Source organism: Anser cygnoides, chromosome 12, assembly GCF_040182565.1.
Source record: "Anser cygnoides isolate HZ-2024a breed goose chromosome 12, Taihu_goose_T2T_genome, whole genome shotgun sequence".
NCBI classification, from domain to species: domain Eukaryota; kingdom Metazoa; phylum Chordata; class Aves; order Anseriformes; family Anatidae; genus Anser; species Anser cygnoides.
This window is the reverse complement of record NC_089884.1, coordinates 7,022,225-7,043,014: the sequence shown is the minus strand read 5'-3', so window position 1 is coordinate 7,043,014 and position 20,790 is coordinate 7,022,225. Positions and strand designations below refer to the sequence as shown.

At 35.8% G+C, this 20,790-nt stretch overlaps 1 protein-coding gene across 11 annotated transcripts in view; it reads right to left on the bottom strand.

Annotated features, from left to right (window-relative positions):
* The window catches only part of ADAMTS18 (ADAM metallopeptidase with thrombospondin type 1 motif 18), a 188,539-nt gene that overhangs the window by 26,094 nt on the left and 141,655 nt on the right, over window positions 1-20,790 (bottom strand). For 8 of the 11 annotated variants that reach the window (XM_067004174.1, XM_067004173.1, XM_067004168.1 and 5 more), the window contains 11 exons: window positions 20,641-20,724; window positions 19,631-19,790; window positions 18,941-19,046; window positions 14,566-14,703; window positions 12,763-12,916; window positions 11,625-11,720; window positions 10,505-10,698; window positions 4,715-4,887; window positions 2,661-2,791; window positions 2,401-2,524; window positions 986-1,230 (listed from right to left, as the gene is read on the bottom strand). In XM_067004174.1, the coding sequence (XP_066860275.1) occupies window positions 986-1,230; window positions 2,401-2,524; window positions 2,661-2,791; window positions 4,715-4,887; window positions 10,505-10,698; window positions 11,625-11,720; window positions 12,763-12,916; window positions 14,566-14,703; window positions 18,941-19,046; window positions 19,631-19,790; window positions 20,641-20,724 (1,605 nt within the window). The remainder of the gene's footprint in view (window positions 1-985; window positions 1,231-2,400; window positions 2,525-2,660; window positions 2,792-4,714; window positions 4,888-10,504; window positions 10,699-11,624; window positions 11,721-12,762; window positions 12,917-14,565; window positions 14,704-18,940; window positions 19,047-19,630; window positions 19,791-20,640; window positions 20,725-20,790) is intronic. The other 3 variants (XM_067004170.1, XM_048068904.2, XM_013176668.3) reach the window with 1 other exon arrangement.

Here is a 20,790-nt window from a genome sequence, read left to right as displayed (position 1 = left end):
GCGCACCAGCTCCCCCAGTACACTCCGGAGAAAGCTATGCGTTTGATAGCAGGCTGACCAGGGTACTGTGGGAAGATGTGGGAAGGAATTGAATCCCTTCTGGGGATGGCTCCTTCCTTCTCACAGGGAAGAGTTCATCAAAACAGATGTAACAGACAAGTTAAAAATCCATGGATTTGCTGGTGCTTTCTAACAAAGGAGGCAAACTGATATAGCTAACAGTGAGTAAAGACTTAGATGATTTAGCCAGAAATTGACCCTCAGATGTTCTGATGCACTTTAAAAGAAAAGCAACCCAATGCAGAAGGAGATTTTTCTTAGAAAAAAAGACCAGTTTTGACCAGTTTCAAAAACGTAACACTGAAACAAACCATAGAAGCACCAAATTTACTTTCTTCTAAATATAGTTTCAATACAGGACATCTGGCAGACAGAGTAAGTGGAATGAAGTTGACTGGGAGATAAACATATATGAAATTCTTTATTCTAGATGCTATCACCAATAAAACGGAATCAACAGAAATTACACAGGAGCCTAAGGTATGGTACTTAGATCACCTGTGTCCCAAAATAGATGTAAAAAGGGCTACTTGTGCCTGCATTTTCTAAAGCATTATTTGAAGCTGTTACCTTAAGCCTATCCATAATGTTAAATTTATTTGTTACATCTCTGAATTTTATTGTACAGCAGTTGTGGGATGTGCTTATAATCTCTACTACCATTGTGCAGCAACTGAGAAATAATGCTATATGGAGTGTTTTACGCACCTTTCTTTTCACTGAACTTGTGACATTTAATAAACTTCAAACCTTGATGAACTGGTGAAAGGCCTTTCAATCTAGCATGACTACACAATTAAGTCTGAATACTATTGTGACTCAACACTATTCTTTAATCTCTCTGAGAGCTACAGCACAGAGCTAAAGCTGTCGTTACTAATTCTGTAATAGACATCAAGGGAAGAATAAACAGAAGAAAGCTTACTTCAAAGACCAGCGTCTCATTAGTTGGTCCTGCTGCATATAGACTCTCTGGATGGTTAAAAGAGCGTTGATAATCAAAAACTGTTCCAGCAAAAGGGAACTTTCCTGGCCAGTCAATTGTCCAGTCTCCTGTTAGATAATACTTTTTACTGAGGTTGCGCACTGCAAGATAGCTGGTTGAGATTTGCATTTCATGGAGGTGTATACTGCGTGCTCCTGCTGGAATAGTGACCACAGCATAGTAGTCTGAAATGAAAGAAGTAAGCAACATTTTTTCAATTGCCATACAGATAGAGATGGTTTACCCTTTTTGAGTCAGTTTGAAAGATACAAGAAAAAAAAAAATCTGATTTTAACCGCTGATGCAGTCTGTAATCAGAGTAACTCAGAGGTATTTCAATTCCTGGAATTTTTCTTTGTGATTGAAGACAAGAAAAAGCAAGTTTACCTTAGAAAAATGCAGAACAGACTAATGGTAGTTTCACTGTAACTGTTTTATCATGTTTTCCCTGTAGTTTCCTGCAGTAGTTGGAAGGTACCACTTCAATCATGGGCAAGCTTTTTGAGGTGAGATTTACTGGGATGCAGAGAGCTCCCACAAAGCCCTATATATCACTCCATCTCCTTCTTGTGACTCATTGCAATCTGAGCATTTAGAAACCTACTTCATTCTACAGTCAGATAAGATGCTACCGACAACCTTCAACACACGTGGAACACAGCTCTTTTTGCAGAGCATTCAGTTTAGCTTATTCTCCTAGCGTTGTATTTCTGTATTGCTATATCCTAAATGATTTCCTGGCATACCTCACTGTAGTATTGACATGTCTTACAATCATCAATAAATGGATCCTCAAAATAACTCTGTGGGTAAAGAAGTATTTATTATCTCCATTTTATGCCTGAGAAACTGAGGTTAAGGTGAGAGGATTTCACAATAAGCCCGTGACAGTCCACTAAAGAAAAGTCCGCATCCTAGTGATTGGACCATCCATTGAATCAACTGGATTGCTTCCCATCAACTTAATTTGAAAATGGATGTGGAAATGCTGTCACATTTGGCATTATGCTGTGTATCACTTTTTATATCTTCTATTGTCCCCTTCCAGTCAGAACTGTTGACCCACTTGCATGAATCTTAAATTATTTTTAAAGAGGAAATTCACACGTAAAAGGAAAAAGTGGCTTAAGAAACAAGAGGAATGCCTGCAGATTAACTAACCAAGACTTATGTTCATAGCTTTCTTGTTACCAAGAAACAGCAGAAACGTGAACTCTTCTCTCACTCTCCCTGTGATTTTCAGTTCACATCTGGACGTTCAGACACTCCCTAATGAGCAAGGAGTCATATATATATATTACATGGGGATACAGCAGAGCAACAAGTTGATGATCATGTGGAACAGCTTTCCTTACCATTAGCTTTGTGCTGGATCAAGTACTGGCCTTTAAAGAACTTGCATGTTGAATTATCTCCTTTGCAAACTCCACAAGCATCCAGTACAGCTTTGGAACCAAGTCCATGATCACACCCTACTTGCTGCAACCAAAAGGCAGAAGTAAAGGACTCAGATACAAGGGAATTTGAAGTCACAGCTGCATTTTCTATTAAGGAGTCAATTGCCCACTTAAAAAATTAGACATTAAGTTTTTAAGAAACTTAATTATTATCTTACTTCACAAATTCCATCAATGCAAACATCGTATTTATTTGATGAACACAAGGTTCCGTCCTTCACTTTGCTGGACATTGCAAAGAAAAAGTCAAAGTCTTCAGCTGTACAGTACAATTTACATCTGTCTTCCTCTGGGGAAAACAAACAAACAAACAAACAAAAAGACAAGGAAGTATTAGACCTGTGGCACAGTTTAAAAACGAACAAACAACAACAACAAAAAACTCCAAGCACCCTGCTCTTTCTTCTTGCATCCCACATGACATTTGGCAGCTAAAAGGATTCATTGTGTAGTGACTTATTAGGACCCCAAGATAGGCAAAATTACAGACAAATACATTTTAAAACAACGTGTGGATTTAATGGCCCACACACTCACAGAATTAAGAATTCAACACCAATGTGAAAATGGGCACATTCATTAGCTTTGCTGCTGTGGCTGTGATTTCAACTCCACTTGTCCATAGTTTTAAATCTATTGTAACAATGGTATTGAATGTTTAATTAAAGTTTGAAAAAGGTATGATTGCTCAAATGGTGTGTTCAAATGGAAGCTAGGACAAGGGCGAGGTTTTCCCCTAACAAAAGCACTTTTCCTTAAAAATGCCAGACCACTGTCAATCAAATTTCTTCTTATACACAGATAGTATATTGTGCTTATAAAGGGCTGTTAAATTCTATGTAGACAAATATAATGATGCTATTGTGGATTTTGGCCCAGTTGCTGAAATACAGTTTTAATATGAATATTAAGTGCAACAAATAAAGCAATGCAAAATTTTCAGGAACATGAAATTGGATTCTAAATAGTATCCTTTTATTCTTAAATAAGCAGCTGGATTTTCTATAGCATGTAGCACTCAACTTGTTCTACAGAGGCAAGGCATCTGTAGCAGTTTTGAGAACGAGATCATGCTTTCAGGAGTATATAGATCATGGGGGGTATTTTGAAAAGCAGTTAAAGAGAATAAAGACAGGCATTTTCAATTTCAGCGTCACTTGGGAATTTCTTGCTTTTGAAAAGTATGCCCTTTGTCCCTAATTTAAGCTCAAATTTTTTAAACTAAACACGGCCCTCACCTTAAAACCAATGTAGGCTACATTAATTTCTGTTAAATGAGGTATTATTCCCCCTATAATGTAGCATCCACTGTTACATGCTGTGAAACCGTGTTTCCTCTTTGCTCCATTCACAATGGCTGTTAGGACACAGATTTCTACATAGCAACTGAAATGTCTGCAAAATCTTTTAAAGAAATTATAAGCAGGCTATGAATAAGTTATGGGTGTGTGTATACTTAATGGCATTGAAAACAAATTTGTACAAATTGTAAACAAAGCAGCTACATGTGATATAATCCAGTGACTTTTCTTTAAGTAGCAGCAATTACATATATAAAATGTACTTTCAAACTGCAGCAAATACTTGCTATAATTGATAAAAATGAACATTGATGCAAACTGTTTACAAAACTAAGGTGCATAAATTAAAAATAAACTTTAAATCTACAAAAGACAAGAGAGAGTTATTGAGACCTGAATTTTATAAAGATAACTTTAAAAGATGTATTCCTGTACATTATTTGTTTTTCTAATTCTTAAGGGACTGTACCAGTAGAAAAGTCAGAAGGTTGATTTATTGTTACATTTTGAAATCTGAGAACATTCCAAAGGAAGGAAGATTCTGGTAGCGTTATTGTAGAAGCTCACACTTCCCATGCTGAAAAATCCATGGAATTTTTTTTGTTTTCTATTGTTTTGTTTTTATACTAAAACATATGTAATATAAAAGAAAGGGCTAGCAACAGCTGGGGAGTCATGCTAAGGACAAAAGTTTAAATTCACAACCAAAATGAACTCTGCATGTTCATACAGGTGGTATCACATAAGAGCTGGATTCAACTATGCTGGAAAGCAAACATATCTCAAATAAGCCAACTCAATTTCTATATGCTTACATCACGGTGTTATTTGCCTAAAGAATATGGATGAATTTCAGCTGGTAGCTTGCCTCCTGGAATGGCCTTTGTCCATCAGAGCTGTGGCATAATTACCTTCCACTTTAGTGTATGGCTTCCATTTGTAGTACCATCCCCGGAAAGGTTTGCTGTTATATTCTGCACACTGCTGAGCACGGAAGTCCAAACTATTTGCTGGACATGGCTGAGTATTACAAAGTTGATAAATACGACTGGAACCTTGGCAGAATTTGCCACCATACTGTGGCCTAAAAAAAAAAAAAAAAAAAAAAAATTCATTTGCAGCACTTACTTTTTATGTGATTGGCATGTTACATGATGCACATTAAGAGAGAAAATGAGAGGATGTATTATCTCAGGAGATCAGTATTTCTTATACAAACCATTAATTTTCGTAGTTGCTAAAACCCAGCAAGCAGTTGCCATGAATTATCTACTTCGATCATTGCAAACTCAGCAAAGATGCAAACATCTAGAGGTGAATCATGTGTTCACTAATTAAAATTTATAGCTATTTTGCATTGGCTGGTTTCAGTCTTGTTAATATAGCTATTTTTACTCCGTTGTAACCCAGGAATGAACATGTGCAAAGAATTACCCATCACAATAAGAGTTAATAAAGGATAACATAGCACTGATCAATCATAAACAAAATGAATAATGACATTCGGTTGTTCATTTACTTTATAAATCATTTTGAAAAAGTGTGCTTTTAAACAAAGGAGGTGGGACTACACATAGTTGCCCTGCTATAGGAAACCATTGACGTTCATGGATAACTTTAAATATGTCACATTTGTTTCAGCAAACCTTACTTGGGTATTTCCCTTAATTTTGGAGAGAATGAAAAGAACATATTCTGTTACTTTGCTTTGCATAACTCATCTTATGTCATCTTATCAGAATTATATATATATATTACTATTTGGTCTATGTCCGTGATTGTAAGCTGATTTAAAATGCAAGAATTGCTCTTTTTAAAATGACTGAGAGACCCTGCAAACTGATGAGATATGTATTCACTCACTTCCTTATTCCTTATGGATCTCCTAAGAATCCACTGATGTTATTTTTGCAGTTCCACAACACTCAGATATACATCTGCAAGTACTGAGCCAAGTCTTCAAAACCCCGAACTCTAAGAACTGTTTGTGATGTTATACTATTTCTTGCATCAAGTGGAAAAAAAAAAACAAAAACACAAAAGTGAGAATTCTGCACCTGCATACATTTATATTATGATTTTTAAAAAGTGGGGAAAATACATGCTTGGGAGACAAGATCTTTCAGTGGATGGCATGACGATGTTACACACATATTACAGACAAAAATGAAAATAAAATATATCAGGTAATAAAAATATTATTTTAGTTATTACTTATTTAATAATAATCATTATTTAAGATATATTTAAATGTAAAATACTGTTAAATTTAAATATTATTTATAGTCATCTATATAGCTAATATAAAAGATAAAGTTGCAACAAGTGATCAGATTTGTTTGTTTAAAGACTCAAACAGTATGCTGTAACTACACCCCATGTCAAGTATCTCATGCAATTTTTAACATGCATCTGTCTGGGGAGTAATATGGAGACAGCTTGGTGCAACATGGGTGAGAAAATCCACATACATTTTATTTCGTTGTACTGTTCCGTATTGTAAATTTTAATTCCCACACATCTAACCCACTAACTAAGCTGGAACTTGGTTCTTATGTTTTAAATCAGCTTTGAATGTACACAATACCTGGCTTTTCCAGAATTCTGGGCTACAAAAGAGTTTCTCCAAGAAAGAGGTGTAAACCTTCTGCTACGCCATTTAAAACTGGGTTAAAGCACCAGAGAAATGTATTGTGGAAAAAAACACTTCCATTGACCTTTCTTGAGGTCATCTACTAACTACACTGACACTGGGTACAGCAGCAAAGGTCTTAAAAAGAGACGGATTTTCCATGCTAGCTGGTGGCAATTCAGTCTTTGAAGAGCAGGGAGGATGTGAATTATCAGTGAAGTCAGTATTTGTGCAGCTGGGGGGAGCCTGGAGTTTAGGCAGCCAAGTGTTGGGTCCTTACTCAATTCTCTACAGACTTTCTTTACAGCTTCAGCACATATATGATTTTTGAACTCCTTCAGCCCCAGTGAACAAATCTGCTTTAGTGGAAGGAAAAGAAGCAACCTCCTTCCAAGTAAATGCCACCAAATAAGCAATATAATAGAATTATTTATGGCTAGATTGTGATTTCTAGCCACAGGCTTGTATTTAAGGATGGTATAAAATTCCACCAAACTAAGGGAGCACTGAAAGAGGCATTCTGTTTCTCAACTCTGTTCCAGCATTTTAATATTACAGTACATTCCCATTACTGAAGCCATTGGCCAGAGAATTGATGGGAACATCTCCACCTTCATTTTTTACCAACCAGATGTCAGTTGAGTAATTCACAGGAAACTAGATGTAGGACTACAAAACCAAATTTCAGAAAAAAGGACTAATATTGACACTGATAAAGTCAAGCTTTTATTGTGATGTTTATACCAACAACTTTTGGCTTCAGGCTAACAGCTCTTTGAGTATAACCATGCTCACAGTGAAAAAAGGGTATTCCAATATTTTTATAGCAGTATAGTGCTCCTAATGCAGATACAGCATAAACTTTCATAGGTGTACCTTCCCAACTTTGGCACATACTGGTAAAGATCCCTGCATGAATAAATGGAATAAATGCTGTTATAACTGAGGCGTTACTGATGATAATTGGAGAAGGAAGAAAATAGTTGAGAAAGGCCAGCACAGTCTCCAAAGAATGAATTGTAAAAGGAGTATAAGTACAAAGCTGCCAACTTCATATAAGACTCAAATATTAAAATGCTACAAGTGTAGCTTAAATAAATTCTACAGTACCCTTAACAGAATGCACTGAAAGATCAATGAAAGAAACTAAAGTGGCTATTCACTGGAATGTAACACAGAGAGTGTAAAATCCCGAAAAAAAAAAATTAAGGAAAATAGGGAAAATATTTCATGCATTATGAAGTGAATGAGACTGAGATTTCTGGACTCCTATTTTTTCATGTTTTGTAATCATTTAAATTGAAGTGAGGACATTTTTGTTCATATTATGACCATAATATGACAATAACACAAAGCTAGACAATTGTTCTCTGCATGAATTCAAAAGATCTACAATGCCTTTCACAATCTTCCTTTTTATTAATGCTTTCAATGGCATCATTATTTTACACTGGCTTACATCTGCATTGTCTGTACTCACTCTTACAGCTATTGTACAGAAAAGATTAAAAAAGACATGTTGAAGCCATTTTATTGATTCAGTCTTTTATTTATATACATGCTAAAACTCCATTCTACTTCTGCTTCTACTGAACAATGCACTATTGTGAAGTGGGTAGGATGCAGTCCCACAGATACAACTCAGGTATTAATTTAAATCTCTCGGGCGCTCTTCAGGTTCTTTCCCAGCTAAACTATTAAATTATGTAATCTATTTCTATCTTGGAAAAGTACCCCAATTGTAAAATGTTGTGATTTATGAAAACCAGATCCATGAAATTACACTGGGACAATTTATAGAAACATAATGCTTTTAGCAAATCTTCATAGCCCTGTGTTTTACAGATGACCTCCATAGGTGTCTGTTATTATGAATTCGTACATAACTGAGGTGGTAATTCAGGAGCCGTATCCAGAGCTGTTTGGGTGTGATCACAATGTCCATCTTATTAGTATCATGAGAAAGGGAATTGAATTGTTTGGATATCATTTTCAAGAGGGGATAATAAGATAATAAGTATTTCATAAGCAGCAGTCTGAAGGTGTATTTCTCACCTGTCTAAGCTCTTAAATAAGGCGTGTCACCATTAAAATCATGGGAAACCTAGAAATCTCCCCCAACTCTCCTGTAAGAAGGTCCACTCAGTTCTTCAGAGATCCACAGCCCCTGTCATAATCTCTTATAGAAATACATATTATTTATTGTTGTTCTCAGAATTTTGCTATCCAAAATCATCTGTCAGGCTTAGGAACAAAAACATTAGCTCCTACACAAACCTGGATTAGGAAAACTGAAATAAATATCTTACATATGAAATAATATGCATATATATATTGAGATATCTAAACATCTGAAATGTATTTCAGAAGTTCAGAAAGAAAGGAATCATTATTCTTTGTTTACGTGTAGTTTTAGAAGTGAACAATGAACAGTCAGTAGGTTATAAATCTTTCTATGTGGTTTAACATTGAAAATGGATAGGATTCCACTTTTATATAAAAGTGCTGTGATGTGAAATACAGTTACCTGGATATCCATACACTGTTGTATATTGTTGTGTAGATGGCTTGTTTATGGTCTGTAATTTCATCACTCTAACTCTGAGAGAGATTTATAGTATATTCTTCTTGCTCTAACTGGATTATCACTAATGTAATAAAATTTAATTTTTTTAGAGACACAATCCAGTTCTGATATCAAGTCTTACATGGTTACATGAAGTCTTACATCAAGTCTTACTGAAATTAGAACAGATAGATCACTCTGGGTACAAGTTTTAAATACATGCTGCAGTAACAGACACATTGCAAGTTAAAGAGCTTTTGTGTTAATATAAGTTGAAATCATCATTACTTATTATAGTAAGCCAAACTGAAACATTCCAAGTAATGGGCATTCTTCTATCTTGCAGGGAGAGCAAGAGAAGGTTTACAAATCAATGCAAAGAACAAGGTGCATACATGCAAATTTAGCAGGAAAAACAGGGACCAATGTAAGAAAACCAAAATATACATATATATGACACATAATTCAGAACCTCTATTTTCGTGCTAACTACTTTAAAAAATGAAGCTATCCAAGTAATTTTGTTCATCAAAAACCACAGAGAAACAACAGAAAAGGTTGAGAATGCCCTGCTATGGATCTGCAAAGATTGACTGATGGAGGATAATAAAGACTATTTTAACTAACTTGAGTTTTCCCATAACATAGTATATGAAGCATGGATATTACTACTGGAGCACTGTGTAATAGGTGTGAGGCTTCTTTACAGACTCATATAAACTGTGTCATATTTTCTCTATTCTTTATTACTGCAGTTTAAATGCTGTTTTTATTGTGTGCAATGAAGAATACATGTGTATATGCCTGTTAAAGTTTTGTATGAAATAAAACAGTGAAATCATTTTTTTTCTACTAAGTTGCAGTGAACTGAGTACTTAGAAAAGATTCTGATCTGATAACACTTTACTTCTACTATGAAATAGTATTGGAAGGAATAGTAGTATGTACAGTGATAAGACATTGACTAGAGGAACATGCCAGAAATGTCTTATGACTTAGCATACAATACTATGGTTCAGCAACTTTATTCTGACTTGTGAAACATAAAAGAATACAAAGAATATGACAGACATACAAAGTCATCAATCTAGAACCATTTTGATACTGACTTTAAACGTCTTTGGTTTATTATTCTGGACAGTATGATCTCATCAGAAGTCTTTTAAATTACAGTTAAATTATTAGGTGTGAATATGCCTGTGTGGCATTTCTTTACTGCAGCAGGTGTTTGATAAACTGCAGTGTTACAAAATAAATTCAAAAAGTCAGAGTGTATAGATGTTGCAGTGTTCTAGCAGTCTTCGGACAGCCACTACTTTCTTCTAGTGGACAGAACATATTTTTGTCCTTTAGATACTGACTGGTCATAATGGACATGAAAGAATGGTCTAAGAAGCATTTCACATGTATCATTTCCCTACAGAAATGGACCCTATCTGTTTTGTTTTGTTTTAATAACATAAACAGCATAAAAATAATACCTTTTTCATATCTATGTCTTACTTTGGATTGTTGCAGTGTCTTTCTTGATATGTGACCCCACCTCCGCAAGTCCGAGTGCACTGCGACCACTCGGACCAGGCAGACCATTCACCATTTACAGGCTTGGGTCCATGATCACCATATTTGACACACTGTCCTCTTCGACACCACTGCCAAAAGAATGCCAAAAAATATCCCATCAGAGTTAGTGGTACCTAGTAGGTGCAAAAGAAAAGAAAAAAAAAATGGAAATTTAAAAGCTCTAGTGTTTTACCCTAAGAAATCTAAGGTCACCCATTGAACTCAATGATATAGTTCACAGTACGACAAGGGCTCTGAAGTAGGAGATTCGTCAAAATGATGGTATAGAAAAGCGGTGCCCTTAAATCTGTCCAAGCTCTGACTCACAATCTCTGAAGCACAAATTTTCAAAACTGTTCTTTTGAAGAGTATCTTTTTGGGTTATCTTCCCCCAAAAAACATGTTATTTGATGGTCTTGGTTTGTCAGAACCTCAAAATCTCCCATGTAATTTAAAAATAGCCTGCTAAAATTCTGCTAAAATTTCTCTCCTTTTATCATTCACTTATGAAATAGTATACAAAGAGAAAAAGCAAAATAGAATATTTGTCAGTAACTTGGAGATCAAAGCAATATTCTGTCGAAACAAACATTACAGCAAAATAAAATATTTTGTCTAACTATAGATGAGTGTAAAATAGAGTGCAACTATAGCAAATAGCCGTGTTCTTCTAGTAATGATCATTGATGATAACATGCATGATGGCCTTAGTTTCTACAGCAAGTATTATGGCTTAAGAAATGTTTATATCAAAGTGGAATTTGAAGTCTTGATCTAATTCGTGTTATAATCAATGGATTTTTTTACTGATTTAGATTTGCTAGATGTATCTTATTCCATAGCTTGATGGGAGAGGCATCACTACCTACAATCAAATAGGCACCACTGTGAGGACAAGTCCTGACTACGTATTGCAGTGCAGTCTTTTACAGAGCAATAAGCAAGTCCATGATACAAAACCTGGGGTGGTCTGGATAAAACTGGTCTTGAGAGGAGCTAGTATTTGACCCAATACAGTCTAAAACTAAGGTAGAGTGACATCCTATTTAAAATAACTTACCATACTTATACCACAAGCTGTTCCTTCTGCTGCTGGCATGAACTTTGTCTCACATCTGTGACCTACTTTGTGACACCAGAGAGCTTTGCATATATCCTGAAAAGAGAAAAAAAAAAAAAAAAAAGTACTTACCATAGAACTCATAATTCCCATTATGTCCTGGTGTTTAGAAAAAGTAACAAATGATATATGCCTTTGTTACCATATAAGCCATATAGACAAAATTTTCTGCATTTATATATTCAGAGTTTAAGATTCATAGTACAGCCATATGCTGTATATCGCCTTCTTGTTTATGCACCATTTCACTATATACATATTTTTCTACTATTTTGAGTGTGAGACTATACTAAAACAAAAAGTGTGTTAAAATGTTAAAGGCTAAAATTAAAACAAGTCTGCAGGGACAATAAAGCTGAATAGATTTTCTAAAACATGGGAGATGGCTGGAAAACAGTCTCTTCACGATGCTGTTCACTCTCACCTCATTGTTTATTAGCTGTTGAAGAAACACTGCTTGCATCAACTGATAAATATGGTGAATATAAAATAAATCAAAATTCTCCAGGATAATAATGGGAGTAAAAGAAATGACAACACTTTTCAGAATGACCACTCTGGATTATTTAATAAAATGTATTCTCTGAGGAGGCCAGCAAGGACTGTAATAGTCACTATAATAATGGGTTAATCTAAATTAATCCTTCATCACAGAGTCAGAAGTTCCATTTTCATTGTTCTTAAATGACTCTGTAGATCTTTTCCAGACTTCCACATCAATGCAGAGGAGTAAAACAAAACACAAGAAGCTTAGTCCTTTTACCACCCTCACCCCTCATGAAAGTTTTGATCAAAGCTCTGCTGCCTGCTAATGTCCCTAAGCATACTAGGCAAGGGCTCAGGGGTCTAATGTATCCAACTGCACACCTTCTGACTCATGGAAAAAACAAATTTCCTTCTGGAACACCTCAGGAATGGTGATATTCCTCAAAGGAGGCCGGTGCCTTCAAAGCAAATTGCCAAGCAAGATAAGGTAGAGAAATAGCCCCAGGCTCTGGAGAACAGTGTTACTTCTACTTATAGAATGCTGCAGTTCCCTAATATAATTTTAACTTTCCACAAGGATATCAATAGGTACCTTTACAAAGCTGAGGTTGCACACTTTCGCTTTCATTCCAAATTGCCATTTGCACTGGGTATCTGCATCGTAGATCTGCCCGGGCAGTTTGTCAGGGTATTTATACTGTCCTGTTTGCTTCGGTTCATCAATCAGACAGGCAGCTTGAGCTGTACTATAATGAAAATGTATAGTAATTATGACTAAGGTCTTTAAATCACAACATTTTAATTTGCTACAGAACAGCAAAAACATATAGTATGGTATACAGTACTTTTAATTAGCTTTATAGTCATGTACTGAAATAAGAACATATGCTTGCAGGAGCCAAAAGATCTTGACATCTTGTTGGTAGCCTGACCTGCAAACTTTTAAGGAAGCAGGAATTTCCAGGCTTTGGGACTGTTGTGACAGGAAAAAAATGGTACCAAAGTATTTTGCTCCCTTTATTTGCATGTCACAAGATCAAGGTAATCTAGTCTGCTTCTTTCCCTTAAATAGATTCCCAAAATCAGGAATCAAGAGTCAACACAGACACTGTCTCATTTCAGCATTCACTTCATGTGGATCAACAAAAATAAGCCTACTGCGGCTTGTGTGCTTTGGGTTGGCTGGGCCTAGCTTAAGACCAAATGTACACTCTGGTCTGTTTTTTTTCCTTTATGTATGCTTGAGAAGCCATGTATATGGAAGGTAACCCTACGCTAGATATATCTTCCAAGTGTAAGTCTGTTGGACCATACTGCATGCTGGAGGACTTATGAGACTTTATTAGTTTGCAATTTGCTTTTGTAATCTGAATATGCTGCATCACTGGAGCAGACAAAGTCACCAAAACTCTGTCATCTTTCCTATCCATTGCTCTAAGATAATAATTTGAAACCAAATACTGAATAATTTGAAACCAAAAAACTGAAATATGTAGGAATTCGATTCTTACTTCAGAGAATTAACATCTACAATGCCCTTACTGGATCTGGGTCTTAGTACCACTTACACATTTTTACATAATGATGCATAGTCTACCCATGTACAACAAATAAAAGGAAAATTTGGCAAGAAAGGACTGCAATTCCGATGACATTAAGCATAGACAAAAATACAGCTCCTTTAAAAGCATCACTGAGTAGTACCAACACTCTGGAGAAACAGCTGGCATCTTTCTCTTTTTAACATTTTTTTCTCCAGAAGCAGTGTATAAAAAACTTAAAATGTCCTTACTTATGTCATGAGCTAGATCAGGAGAGAAACTCTAGGGAGAAAGGCAACAAATGTTAATTTACATTTTTTAATGACTTTGGCACTACTGTGTTGGTCCTCTTTTGTGTTCACTTCCTGCTAATTCTCTAATAAACCTGACAGAAATGCTTGGGAAAGAATGATATGCCAGCCTTTATTATAGGATATTCATGGAGGGCGAAATTTGTTGTTTTGAAATGAGGCAGGAAAAAGACACTTATATTGCACAGAGAAGTTGTGGATGCCCCATACCTGGAGGTGTTCAAGACCAGGTTGGATGAGGCCCTGGGCAACCTGATCTAGTGGGCAGCATCTCTGACATGTCAGCGGGTTGGAACCTAGGAATGGTCTTTAAAGTCCCTTCCAACCCAAGCTGTTTTATGATTCTATGGCTCTCTGATTCTGTACCATACCACCTATACACCTCAGATGTCCAAGTGTGCAGGCTCAAATAGTGCACTGGTTTGAGCACATTTTAAAAGAGGTAAATTTCACACCTACGTAATTTTTATGTCTGTTCAAGAGTTCAAGGCCAGTTACTAAGATACATTCCCTGGCACCGGTCGAGATTAACATCTGACCAACCTGAGAAATTTGTTGAGATACTGCCTGCTGCATACAGACCACGAAAACACACCATTGTTTCCCGTAAGTGTAGGAGACATAATATTTCCCTCAGCTTTTCTACAAGGATTTCCTTCTCCATCATGAATCATACCAAAGCTGAAAAAGAATCATACATGAGAGTGAAAATTTACATTAATCAGAAGCAAGACGCAATTTGTGGCAGAAGAAACACATTACAGTCAACACCTCTGTGTTTGAATTCCACTAAAGGATGAACACATATGCACAAACCACCATTCAAATGACTATTAGGGTGAAACAAGCTCCAGTTAACAGCATTCAGACTTTACTGTCATCATGCACTTGTATGATTAGAAAAAAATAGTCATTTTTCAAGAAAGACTCATATTGGTGATGGACAGGAGCTCTGCAATGTGAGCTGCTGACATGATATTGGCATCTAATTACCAGAGCTACAGACTGTTTCAGAAGTTTTACAGTTTAACCATCGGTCTTTTTTTCATGAAATTGTGCCTGTTTGTTGTATCATGAATTGCCAGTGAAAAATTCTAACATCTGCTTTATAGCTTTATATGCCCGCCTTGTTGGACATCCCATAACAAGCCAAGAACTAATTTTACTTGGAGTCAACTGTGTCTTGGAAGGAACTCCTAGGGGCAATGGGGGGGGGGGGGGGGGGGACGGGAAGGGGGGGGGAATATTATACCATCTATAATAAGCCTGCTCTGCAGATAAACAGATGATGAATTTCTTGCAAAATCATGGTGAAAGAGAAATATTATGAAAAGTTCAAGTCACAACTATAGCTGTATGTTTTTGCAGCCTTAGTCAAATGGGGCCAATCAATGCCAAAATCAGATTTATACTCTAGGTGCTCTATTTTCACGTCTCCAAAATGCTAAATACCTTATAAGGGAAAAAAAAAGGCTAAAAAAACAAACAAAAAAAAGTAACTAATGAGTTGTGTGGATAATTGCAGCAGAGAAATTACCCCAGATTGATTTTTCCTCCATATGCCCTCCTATCTCTCTCATTTATATCCATGCACCAAAAAAAAAAAAAAGTGAGTGATAATAGCACCACTTCTGCCATTTTACTCAAACAAGACCTTACTAATTGTTATTAATCCTTGAAATAAGGGAAATGCACAATTAGTACATGTACAAAGAGAATCCTATTGATATGGATGGAAGTAGTGATTCTTACTGTTTTCAGTCACAGCTGTAACTTGCCTATGAATCTACCAGCTTAAAATATGCAATGTTGTCTGAGCCTTTCTTTGCCTATTGACAACACGTGCTAACATAAATATTGTGGAGATCAGTACCCAGTGAAATAGCAGTTACACAGCTGGAAGAATAAAATGTAACTGTCCTCCTAATCTGAGGAGGAACTACATACCTGCATTCAATCTGGAGCAAAAGAGGTGGGACTGAATAAATAGAATACATGTTATGAATATAAAAATCTTACACTTTTTCTAATTTTGGGCACTAACTTCTCTCAGTCAAATCACTTTCTTTTCCCTGCCTTTGCTGTCCTGTCATTTACTTTGTCTAGACTCTTTAGTGGGAATATTGCCTCTTACTGGGTGCTCTGCTCAATCTGCAGTATCATGAGGCCCTGCTTTCACTAGGAGAGGTGTTACAATAACATGAAGTATAATAAGCAATAATAAAAGCCACATTGAAAATGATAAATGATGTGGAGCTTATGGTTATAATAAATTTAATTTTCAGACTTTATATTTACTCACTGTACAGGACATCTGTGGATTTCAATGTGTTTTGAATAGAAATTTCAAAATCTGTTACTTCAACATTGTAGTACATTGGCGACTTTATGAATGCAATATGTGCACATGCAGGGAATATCTAATTTACTGGGCTTGATCCTCTACTATTATAAATCATTGCAGGCTCATCAGAGTTACTGCATGTGTTGCCACCAGCTGAGGATCCAAACTTGCTAAAATATGTCTCACTCTATAAATGGACAAAAAAGTCCCAACTGAGTTAATATGTTATAATCCTTTTTAAAATACTAACTTTGTTCACATGCATTACCGTCAAAGAATCCACAGTTTTAAGACCCACTCACACAATGGGCTCTGAACTCCCAAAGGAAACATTAAGCTTTCAGGTAAAAACACAAACTACTTCTATAAAACCAAAAAAAGTGTATAACAATTTAAGCGATTCAGTGGATGACACAGTGTGATCTATACACTATACAATACCCTCTTAATATGAAATACTTAGGTTAATATATTCACAGTGGACCTCAGCACCTATAGGGTGGCCACAGTTTTTCATACAGCAAGACTTTGTGTTTCACCGGATCCATATTAATATGAGATCAGTGCAAAACAGTCAAATCACTCCATTTATTTTACTGAAGTGGATGGCAGTACCAATCCTACATTTGAACTGAAGTTTCTCCTAAAAATTCTGAGTTGGTACAGTCAGGAGAGAACTGTCTGAAATGATGCCTGACTCTCAAAGACACACAATGGACATTTAATGAGCAGAATGAGAAAACTCCAGGAAATGTCCTGTATGCATCATCGTGTCAGATAAGAACCATGGTCTGAACCTTCAATAATTGCCACAGGGCACCATTTTTTCTCCAGGACCAGAGCACAGTTTGAAAGCACTTCTTAACCTGTTATATAAACACTGATGATCAATAGATGAGATCCTAAATTTTCAAAATTGCACTGAACTACCTTACACCTTTACATGATGAATCGTGTACCGTTTCCAAAGCCACATGCTGCATGCTGATTGTTAGGATTGCCAGACAATAATTCTGAGGACGTTTTTCTTCCACAAATCTCTGTATCACAGAGACCAAGTTCTATCATTTTACACTTCATATTATGTAGTTTCAAGGACATGAATATGAACAGATGATAAGAGTTTGTATCTGAGGCAGTTGTTTTCTAGCAGATAAGATGCATTTCATTAGACAGGAGTATGGAAATATACCAAAAGGGCACATAATATAGGAATCAACGGCAGTGGTGAAAAAAGAAAAAAAACAACAATCCAAAAAAAGCATTTAAGATGTTCCAAGTATAATCTCTAAAAGTGAATAAGAGTAAATGAAACAAGAAGGAGATTAAACTACTAAAGGAAATAATTCTTGAAAAATAAGCTATGGGCCTGATTCTCTCCCTAATACTGATCGAAGGGCATTAAAAATCTACTGAGCTCAGTGAAACTGCATTAGTGTGCCAGGAGGATGAAGCCATATACATTTTACATATTTGGTCCCACTGAAAGCATTGGCTCAGTTCCCATGGGCTTCACAAGTAGCTGGATTATTCTTTAATTCCTTGTTTCCCTCCAGACCTGTGAAAGGGTCACTCATGTAGACATTAGGTCATAGTATATACTGTAGAGCATATCTGTACAATGAAAACTAAATAATCCTGATTCAGTCATGCAGAATCTGAAGGATTCATGCCTTGAGCAAACAGCAGTATATAGGAGCACTACTTTTGAAGGATATTATGTGCAGAAATGTTGCTGTACAGAATAATGATCCTATGTCCATGTTTTCTCTAAGCCTTGATTTCAGGTTTGTTCCACATTGAGAAGCTATACTTCCATACTACCAGTGGTTAATTAGAATCCAACTTGAGCTATGTTAGAACTGAAAGTCAAAAACATATAAAAAGTTCTGAAAAGGACTTAAAATGTATCTGGAGAAAATAGGACAGTAAAAACTAATTGTCTTCTTTAGATCTTAATTCAACAATTCAGAGAATAGCTGAAGCTCCACAGAAGACTACTGATTTTGCTTGAGAGACAGCACTTCTTAGGAAAATGACTCTTATTACCATAGACATCAAATGGAAATCCAATGGATATATGTACAGAAAGGCTAAAACTGCCACAAAGGTTGTTTTTAACCAAAACAGTCATTAAATAGGTGAGAGAAGAAGGAACGATAAATTGAATGGAATGAATGGCTCCCAGATTCTACAAAACACTGGAGGGGACCTCTTTAAAAGACTCTGAGAGATTGCTTCTTCATACTATGAGTTTCTGTGTCCCTTCTGATTTTGGAGCTACAGCACTGATACTAGAAGCAATTTGTCTACCAGAACATGATAGCAGGGTGGAAAGCTTGTAGACTTAAATAATAGCTTTTATTTTTTGTTCTGGTTATCATCCGGAATATGTAAAGCATCAAAAAATAAAAATACAATACACACTCCATGGGCAGCTGATGCTGTCTATATTCTAATAATTGCTCTCTGTGATCCATGGGTAGCTGATTTATATTAATTGATGGTGTGTTTCCATTCACTTACACATTTATTTATAGAAGGAGTAGGTAAGACTCATGAAAAATAACTTACTTGTGTCCAGATTCATGAGCAATTGTAAAAGCCAGTCCAAGGCCTGTATCTTCATTAATGGTGCAACTACGGTATTTGCTGCACATTCCACTGATAGGTGCAAATCCTGAAGGAAGGAAATGGTAGAAGAGGTTGTTCCTTTACAGAATGCTAAGTACATATATCATCTACACTGTTCCTAATAAGCCGCTCCTGTTGTGTCACATGAAGATGCAAGATGGCTATCTATTTCATCAGTTTTATCATGTAAGAATTAAAGCAGACTTATTTGACAATAAAGGGACTCCTGTATAAGAAGTTAATGCAAATCAAACCTAACTCTCCAAAATGCACTTTACTGGAAAAGATTATTCTTTAAAATAAAATAAAATAAAATAAAATGATAAAATAAATCAGAGTGGCTCAGAGTTATTTTCAAAATCTCAAGTATTCCTTGAAGAGGTGACAATCCAGAAGGATGTTTTCAGATAGCTTATTTGTCCACTTTTTCTGGGGCAATAATACTTGAAATACTCTTTTTCTTCTAGGTAACTCAAATATATGTAATAATAATACAGCTCTTTCCTGTTCAAGAAGTTTAACATTATATACAACATTGGCCTTTGTTATTTGAAAACATTTCAGTCTCTGTGAATCACGATGCTGCTGTTGACATCCACAAGTTTCTCTGAATGTGTTTTCTTACCATACCTAAAGTATCACAAGGCTCATTTTTCCAAGAGCAGATATCAAAACCCGTAAGCAAGATGGCATGGTCATGACGTTTTCCATTCTTTCCAACCAGAGCAGATTGCCATTGACAAAAGCTGTTCAGTGATTGGTCTGCATGGTGGTTAATCAGTAATCCACCCTGTAGGTATTTCACAGACACAGAAAGAAGGTGCTTCCATCAGTACTTGAGAAAGGTGATTGAAGGAAGAAGAGTTGGTTAGGGAAAAGGGAATTATTTCTGTTTGCATTTTTTCTACGTGAACTTATGCAATCCTGTATTTACCATTTGTGATGACCAATTCAGTTGATGAATGAATCTATTAGAATTATAAAATAAAACTGAAGCATTCACCAGACACAGGTATTTTCAAAGTCAGCAGTTGGAATACAATAAATAGGGATTTGATTCCTGATAAAACTGAATACCAAAATATTTTTAACCTTGTGATTAAAATTTTTGGAGATTTCTGTGGAGGAAAAATATTATCCAAGTAGATTAACCCATCAAAAGTTGCTTCTCATCAGGAAAGAATTTTTCTTCTTGTCTTTCAGGACCATTGCCAAAAGAATCAGCTCCATTCCCACCTTCTGTTACATGCTGTCTACAGTTTGGAACTTTTGACTCTTTCCCTCTTCTGATCATCCCACTGGAGAGCCTACTTCAAAACCTACAAGTAGATTTCTCATTCCAGCCTTCTCCAGGAAAATGTTGGAAACTTAAGTTTTATCTTATTGGATGCATTTCAAAGTTTCTAAAGAACATTTATATGAAAATGAAGGTTTTAGTATCAAAAGAAAAAAGGAAAAGCAGTGAAATCTAGAAAACAATTTTTGAGCTTTTTGTGATTTCAGTCTTCTTCTCACACTTTATGTCATAAGAATGACAAAGACTTCTAATGAAAGTTCATGTACATAACAGAGGAACATCCAGTGTTCCCTGTGGACAGTATCAAATGAAGTACATACCACAAAATTCTGATACAACTTACAGGCTCTTGTTCCAAAAGAAGAAGGCTCACAACAATGATGTTTATGTCACTTCCAATTGTTCCATCTTTAAACAAACTAGAGACCTGCAATGATTATTGAAAATGAAATATCATCTAGATGTGTTAAAAAAATCTTTTTTAAATAGACAT